The sequence below is a fragment of the Ptychodera flava genome, chromosome 21, assembly GCF_041260155.1.
Source record: "Ptychodera flava strain L36383 chromosome 21, AS_Pfla_20210202, whole genome shotgun sequence".
NCBI classification, from domain to species: domain Eukaryota; kingdom Metazoa; phylum Hemichordata; class Enteropneusta; family Ptychoderidae; genus Ptychodera; species Ptychodera flava.
The window spans coordinates 5411325-5420288 of record NC_091948.1 but is presented as its reverse complement, the minus strand read 5'-3'; the positions used below and the strand labels follow the sequence as shown (position 1 = coordinate 5420288).

Here is an 8964-nt window from a genome sequence, read left to right as displayed (position 1 = left end):
TAGCTGTTCTCCAACAAATCCGACAACCGATCCCTGCTGTTTTTAATAGAAAACTGACGAGGGAACCGATTAAACCTGGTATTGCAGCAGCACTTTTTGCGGCCAATGTTTTTAACCATTCGCCAAATTGCTTTACAATTTCTTTCGCTTTTGTATATACTTTGGGTGGACCTGAACCAGACCCGCCAGTTCCTGCTCCCGCTCCTCCTCCTCCTCCTCCTCTAGTCACAGCCAAGGCAATCATTGATATTGTCATTCCAAGGGCAGTAAGTAATGCCGCTATTGTAATACCATTTCGTTTAAATAATTCTGTCAGCTTCAGCCTCAGTGATAATTCTGGATCAGAAATTACATCACGAAGAGACCTAGTCGTAGCCAGTCTTTCATGTGCCCCACTGATCATATCAAGTTGTACTTCAATTCGATCATCAATTTTAGCTAGTCTTGTTCTGAGTTCGGGTGTAAGTTCTGTCTGCTCTAACAGATTTTCTCTTTCACTGTAAAGCTCATCAAGACGCATATTTGCAATCTTTAATTCATCAACAAAAGCTCTATATTCAGGGTTTAGATTGTTCCATTGGTCGATTTTATTTTCAAAAGCTCGTATTTTGTGTGCATTACCGGAAGCATCTTTCGTAACTCTGTCAGTTGATCTTTGTATATACCCATGTCTTTTGGTGTCATCTTCTCAGCCGGTATTTTATCGTTTTTCACATCTTCAGAATGCAATTCACGTTTCACATATTCGGGCTCTGCTAATACTTCTCTAATAATTCATGTCCTCCTTTAAACTCATTAATGTGGACAGCTTATAAAATCCACCTCCTCTATCTTTAGACAGCTTGAGGTTTTTATAATACAGCTTTCCATCCCTAATCTCAGATTCCATAACCAATACATTTAGTGCATCCGGATCAGTAATTTTATTCTCCTTTAAGAATTTATTAACCATTCTTAATTTTTCATCTGCTTTAAGTTCAGTCAAACGATCAACCTTTGGGCTATCAAGGAAAGGATCAGCTTCTGCAAGGGCATTATCATCGTCTATAAAGAATGTTTCAGCAGTAGCGTCATCATCATCATTTACATTTGCATCATCGAAATCCTGGAGTGGTATATCTTCTCCTCCTTCTGCCATATTGTATTTCTATATTACTACAATTATTTTTTATCATCCCTTACATATACAGTAAAAATGCACATCTCAGTTGTTGAAAGCGTTGAACAATTGGCTGATTACATAGAAAGAACAAGTGCTGCATATCGACGAAGTTATAAATTAATGGGTCGAATTGATATGGCTCTCAATATTACTAAGGGAATTCTTGTAAGCTCTGCTGTAATAGCGGCAATTCCAACAGTTCCGGTACTGTTAGCCTTAACTCCTATACCTGGTGTTGTTATTGATGTAATACAAGGGAAAACGGGAGTATCAAAAAGAAGAGAGAAGTATAAACATTATTACGTTCAATATAAACAGCTGCTTACACAAATACAAGAAAAAGGTGCAACAACAGAGGCTCCGGGGTCAGAACTTATTCAGAACATATTTCATCAGGCGCTAGAAATACAAAAACAAGAAGGATTTAGTCCGCCGCTGGAGCGATATCTACGATATTATGGATTGAATGGATATGAAAGTTAGGTTCAGAAAAAATTCCACAGAAAATTTTGTCTGAAAACTGTAGAATAACAGACATTGAACATGACATCATAAGTTGCTAAGCAACTGGAAGGGTATTGCGAAAGCGGTATTGCGAAAGTCCCTACCAGAAAGTCCCTGCCTGAAAAGGTATTGCGCAACAGTGTTCCGGTAGGGGAAAATCTCGTTCCGACGACTCCAAACATAGTGAAAAGGGACCAGCCAGCAGATAAAATTCACATCCATAAACGAGAATCAGCTCCGATACGGGTCTTTGTAAGAGCTCCTGTACGGCTCCGGTACGGCTCAGTCAGAATCTATCTAACAAATGAGAGAGAGAATAGAATGTCGTTCTGTTTTGATAGTGGGGGTGAGTCATAGCTACTGTATTGCGCAAGTTCCATTTGGAATGTGAATGACTCAGCAGGGAATTTCCCCCGCTTAGTTCAGGACAATGCACTGCTGCGCGTGAGTTCGTATATAGGTCAGGGTCATACTTTAGTTACATGGATGGTTAATTTTTCCTTCGCTCCATGTAGATAAATGAATAAAATGGGGTGTAAAATTCTTATTAATCCCAGTTGCCCACCTTTTATTTACTACTTATAACCACATGCTACAGTGATAGCATAAGTGTAAGTCGAGCACAAAGAAGTAAATCTGGCAACTTTACAGTCCTTACAATGCTCGTCCAAGGTCACTGAAAAGGGTTGGTCTATTTTGTTTTGTTTTGATATTTTGTTTTATTTTTGCTTTGTTTCGAATCCAATTTAACTTCAGTTAATACTCACAAACCCATGCTAACGCAAGTTGACAAATTCAAACGTTACCAAAGAAACCGTCTCGCTCCTCTCTAAAACAAGCTCCAATTTCACCCTTAGTAATAAAAAGCCTGCTCGGCCTCCTTACACACTTTATAACTTTCGGCCATTGAATGCATGGACGTTTTATTGGCTGCGCTTTTTATCAACTTTATCAGACTTTAAATAAGCGATAACCCTTCAGCTTTCTATTTTGCACTCTCAACGTCACCTGACCATGTTGTTTCATCTTGGGCTGATCGGGTAACTCTGCACCCGCGATAAGAACTCGGCGTACCTGGTAACCCATTTCGCATCGACGCTGCTTCCATTTTGGTATGTGGGTGAATTTCCATAGCAACGACGAGACCATTCCGTGTAAAATGCTCGGACGAAGATTAATACTGAAAGACTGAACACAAAATGGCCGACACAGTGTGATCGATAAACGCTTATTAAACTCAACAGTCTTTGACAAAGATAGAGCGTTTACCCGAAGAATTTTTTTAAAGTGACGGTCACCTTGTACAATACAGTATATTTGATATTTTTTTAATCGCGCTGGATTCTTCGAAATAGCTTATAGTGAAAGCCAAAACGACTGATGTCAAATTGACTACACAGTAGGTTTTAAGCGCTTTTTGTTTCACGGAATGCTCCTGATACTACGGGCCTCAATTAGCGGCTTCGGATTTTGCAGAATGGGTTCAATGATGAAGTTAGGAACATCCAACACTGCCGTAACAATGCTTCTGTGCTTGTTTGAAATATAATGAACACCAGTGTCAATAGTAGAGGAGTAGAATATTCCTGGTTGTTATTCAATGCCTGGCAGAAAATATTTTTGACAAAATTTTGGATGCAAGATTGGTGTCTTGATCAGTATTTAGCAGCACAATGGACAACTAAATAAATATGGGTTGTGTGGCTAAAATCGTACTACATAAAAGGGGAAAAGACATGTTGGCAAATAGATATGACGAAAAGTGAATCTTTGTACTCTACTACGGCAGTCTTTCAATAGCGCCCACCTTATTGCAATAGTTATAACCACACACTATTGGTTTTTTTGCGTAAAGCAGTTCACACTGTCAAAACTGTTCAATTCGGTACATACGAATACATATTGGTCAAGACTCTCTTATTGTACACAATTACTCATTCGGAATATATCCTCGTTCCGCTTTTTCAATTTCTTATTTGACGTTAAATTTTAGTTTTTTAAATTTGTTTCAATCATAGGTCCTCGAGTTTTTCTCGAGGGTCTATGTTTCAATAGACATTCTAACACTGGTTGAATGAATGTGAACTGGTCGAGATGAATACGTGCGTAAGTAACAGTCTGGTATTGTTGTACACTGATAACCTACCGCCCTCTAAGTCAGAGATTTACAAGCAATTCATTCATCGTGGAGTGACAATATGATTTCACCTACCTAGATAGGCGAAGAGATACCGTTAGCAAAGACATGCAGAAAGTCAAATGTTTTCCTAAATTTAATAATATGAAAAGGTGGGCCAACACGTCATCAGTTCCAAACGCGGCCTTTTTTCAGAAATTAAACAGCAACAAAAGCCTGCTGTACGTCATTAAACATGCAACTTTATAGCCCTAACCAAACTATATCTACACACACCGTAAGGAAAATTTTACATTGAGATAAAATGTCAAATTTCTTCAAGGTGTCAATACACCATAACTTCAGTCATTGTTGATATGGTATATTTTTGGACAAATAGTCATATTCCATGCTGTCAAATAGATTCTCTATTTCCAAATCAAGTGGCACGGTTTCTATTTGAATTGTAAATTGTAAATACATATTTTTGCAATGACATATCAATTGTCAAGGAGGCGTGATCAAAACGAGACCTGAGTCCAGCACGATAAATGCCAGATATATTGCTCAACCTCTGAAAGTTCCTTGAAGCATTGAATGTTCATTTCAAACTTTGTAGGGGAGGAGTTTCATAACATTGATGCGATCTTTCTGAAATAAAAATCTATCAAGAAATTCTTTGTAGATCGCAATGTTGCCTTCCTCAGTCTTGATTAAACTGCCAATGTAAACTTTTTGAAACTAGTCAGAACGTTAATTTTTCTTTTCATCATCGAAAGCATAATTTGTTTGCCCGCTTGTGTCGCCATTCGTTACGGCTTTCGTACTTCCATTATCAAGCTGAGCGTTTGTCGAACCATCTCCAGGTGACGTTGCGTTTTTCGGAGTCTTCGAGTCCTGGCCGACCATTTCCACGTCGTCGTCCTCAGGGGTGTCACCGTATTCACACACCTGACATCGCCCCGCCTTGTACAGGGCTCGGTAGCCAGCGACGAGGACGATCAGTTCGACGGCCATGATTGGTCCGTAAAGCGAGGAAATGACCTGCATCTCGGCACGCTGGACACCGGCTGGGAAGGACGTGTTGATGACGGATAGGGCCAGGGCCACGTTCTGACACCCTGTTTCTATGGAGATAGTGCGTCTGCTGGAGCAAGGCAGGCGGATGATACTGGAACAGATGAAACCGACAGCGGCAGCAAAGAGTGGCAGGAGTATTGCAATCAGCCAGATCTCCCAGGATGAAGTGAAGACATCTGGTTTGACGTAAGCTCTCAGTCCAATGCTGATAAGAAGGCCAATAGTTCCAACCAAGGCGCACACCTGCGTAACAATAAGAAATTGTTTCCTCAGACCTTTTGTGCATTTGAACTACCGGTATGTCTTAGTTGATTTTCGATGCGTACATAACAAATATGCATTTCATGGTATCATCGGGCAATGGTGAGTTTGCTTTCAGTTTGAAATTGGCAGGCAAATGCATAACAATATCATCGCAATTCTCTGAGTATGAACTTTAAAATGATTATATCTGTCGCATTGATGTGGTTTGGGGGAAAAAAACACCTGAGCGAAGTTTCAAGGGAAACTTCTCCAACTCGATGGAATTCTGTGCAGATATCAAAAGGTGGAACTATCGTCATTCCCTTTCAAATATACCTACATTGGTTATTTTCTTGATGTATTTGGGTAGCTTCCATTTCAGAAGAAGACCCAAGGCGCCCGGAATGAGGATCATAATCAGCGAAACGATGACGATGAGATAGGGTACTGAGAATTCGGCATCGGCCGTCCAGCTACGCCCGTACAGGAACAAACACAGTGGCATGGCGCCGACCGCAAGGACAGTAGAACATGTCGTAAGGCATACGCTGAAATCGGAAAGAACAAAGCAAAACTTTTATAGCAACATTTTGCGAGAAGAGAATCGAGTGACTAAAGAAAGCTTCTTGAGCTCATCTCTGCCAGCTTAGTCGTGTCTTCTCAGTACATAATGCACAATGTTAGGCAAATGAATATTGATAACTCATAATTGGTAGATTTGCATATTCAAAACAATGCTAACTAATACGTTTTGCGTAAACGAATACAAATATTTATGAAATTGAGCATTAGATGGTCTTCTTGGGTATAAACCCTATTGCTAAAAGGATACCCAGGAGAGAAACAAATTTGAATGGGAGGCAAAATTTCTGTAATCAAGCACGGTCACTCCACAGTGGAGTGGCCGTGAATCAAATAACCATTTTCTGTGTTATTGACTCCATTAGGTTTGTGATGCTTCGTTGATAAGATTGACGAATAGATTAAGCGTTGATGAACTTGATTCAGAAAAGTGATTCGCAAGGAAGCAGTCATGAAATGTTGAGATTTACAGAATACTCGCATCGCCGGACTTGATCACTATGCAAAGAATGTTGTAAAATTGCCTACGTCAGGGCGGAATAATCAAGAATAGTGTCCGTTTTTACTGTGAGTATTTCAAAACGTTTCCTTTTACGTATTGTTTGTTCAATTGCCTGTATCTCAATGACCCTAAATTTGAACACTTTTAAAGGTGACTCATTGGGCAGTGATGACTAGCTGGGGACAGTTTGTTTTCGCTATTTCAGCTTCCTGTACGGAATATCTTTGCTCGATGGATTATACTGAGCTCATATCCATACACTACAGTAATTGTTTCATACGTTCAGATCAACTCCTTATCTCGTCTCTGAAATATCAGTATGTTTTTACATAACAAAAATCATCAGTGGATGTTTACAGCTAGGCTGCCCTTTGTCATTGGGTATGAAATCTTTACCACCAAAGGCTTAAATAATCAGAGCTAGAGTACAGTCGATCCATGGTCGGCAGATAGTCCTTCCATAGAATGGAAGCACTGTGGTTACAGTTAATCCTTTAAGGTAGAACGCACCTCGGGGACAGACATTCAGACACTCAAACTTATAAAGTTCTCTTCTGATATACCACATGTGGGGGTTCATTTGAAAGCTCTCGGTGAAAGAAAACTCTTTACCGGCTCAGTTTTTCGAAATTCGAAAATTTTTGTTTTTCTCCATAGAGCTAACACAGGGATGGCGGCCATTTTGAATTTCTACTATCGGTAAATCTTTGGTAATTTGTTTCTCTAGTATCAAAATTTGCACGTTTGACCCCCTATTTTTATTCTTGATTTTGAAAGAGAATGATTGAAAAATACCTTGAGGAAAGTTAGAGCAAAAGTTTAAGTATTTAACTTTCGAGGTGCATACTACCTTAAAAGCCCATCAAAATGTTCTGAATAATTCAATCTATACCAAGGATGAAGCCAACGTTATCAAAAGTATTCATCTCACATATATGCCTAATTGTAAACGCGCTTTGTGCCAAATGTGACAACCATCTCAATGGAAATGGTGATTGATTCGGCACTTGTTGATTCCGAATCGTTGCATCATCCGGTTACTCCTCGAAGAAAAACGCTTTTGCGCATGCCGCAAAACTGCAAGGTAACTCGAAGCGCAAGGACGAAATGAAGCCTTGACAGTGGATTTTAGTTTCTAAGGGCCAAAGGCATGGACCTCGAATTCCAGAAAATCTTATCATAAGTGAGTTACGTTTGCGCACGAACCATAGGTGTAATACTTGTAGATTCGAGCATGGTAATTTTCCGACAATAAACTCACTGACCAAATATTTACAGAAAAGGCTGTATTTTAAAAGGGAATGTCACACTGTTGTAATTGTTAGGCAGCTAACATGATCAGCCTAAGTGCCATGTGTGTATAAGAAATATTAGCTTGTCCTCGGCCTTACCTTAATGATACGTTTCCCCTGGCGTAGAAAGCAAATACGTTGGACATACTTCCTCCCGGCGAACTGCACTGAACGATCAGGCCGATCGCATACGCCGCTGGCAGGTTCGCAGCATGGGCCAATCCGAAAGCCAAAAGCGGCATGATGACGAACTGCGACAACCAACAGATCAGAATGCCCCACGGTCGACGCACGGCTTTCTTGAGTTCGGATATTTCTGTTGCTCCTCCCATTCCTATCATGATCAGTACGATCACTGTATAGATCAGATACTGATCAGCTAACTGCACCCTAAGTAGATGAGCAGGCAGTTCATCCGTTGGCTCAGTGCTGTTGTCTACCGCCGTCGTAAACTCTGTTGTTGCCATGTCGACAGCGCTAATTTTGTTGAAAGCTAACTTTCTGTGACTTTCCGAACCCCTTTCTATATATTCTCTGCTGTGTCTGCCTGGACACAGAAAAACTATCTCCTGTACAATCACCTTGCTTGTAGGTATTTTTCCGCTCAATCGCTCTGCCAGTTGTGATGGCCAAACAAATTTGAAGTCAATTTGACGAAATGACTCGAGTTTATACACAGCTAGGAAGAGGGTAATAAATACTTCTTCCCTCCGTGTGTGTCAACCTCCGATTCTTTTCAATTGATTAATAATCTCGATGAAGTCACAGTGGCATTGGCCAATCTCTCTGTCTCCAGGCACCACCTCACAGTGGAAGTGGCAAGGAGAGCGAATCAGCGGCCTTTGCGAGATCTATATCCAATAAAAATTCCAATCGGCCAATCTTTTGATCTCTCTGAAACTCCTGTATTGTGATCAGAGAAATCCACCTCGGACCAGAACAACAAGGTGTTTGCCTTTCAAATATTGTCGAAAGCCAGATGAAACGGGGTCGATATTGAATATGTAAAGACTATACAGAGAGAGAGAGAGGGAGGAGAGAGAGAGAGAGAGAGAGAGAGAGAGAGAGAGAGAGAGAGAGAGAGAGAGAGAGAGAGAGAGAGAGAGAGAGAGAGAGAGAGAGAGAGAGACAGAGACAGAGACAGAGACAGAGAGAGACATGGACAGAGAGACAGAGAGAGAGACAGAGAGAGAGACAGAGAGAGACAGAGACAGAGAGACAGAGGAACAGAGAGACAGAGACAGAGACAGAAAGAGACAGAGACAGAGACAGAGAGAGACAGAGAGACAGAAAAAGATACAGAGAGAGACAGAGACAGACAGACAGACAGACAGACAGAGACACAGAGACACAGAGAGACGGCAGAGACAGAGGCAGAGACAGAGACAGACAGAGACAGAGGCAAGATAGAAATACAAGGTTCGCCATAAGACATATCTATTAATTTCAGATTGACCAAAGTTTCACTAAAAAGAGTGGAAGA

General features: G+C 40.7%; 1 protein-coding gene across 1 annotated transcript; it reads right to left on the bottom strand.

The window, feature by feature from the left end:
• Nucleotides 1–3926: 3926 nt before the first annotated feature.
• Nucleotides 3927–8419, bottom strand: LOC139121193 (sodium-dependent organic anion transporter-like). Its single transcript, XM_070685884.1, has 3 exons — nucleotides 7581–8419; nucleotides 5446–5653; nucleotides 3927–5105 (listed from the first exon to the last, which is right to left on the bottom strand). The coding sequence occupies exons 1-3, from the start codon at nucleotides 7946–7948 to the stop codon at nucleotides 4536–4538; spliced, it is 1146 nt and encodes a 381-aa protein (XP_070541985.1). The 5' UTR covers nucleotides 7949–8419; the 3' UTR covers nucleotides 3927–4535.
• Between the last annotated feature and the right edge of the window lie 545 nt (nucleotides 8420–8964).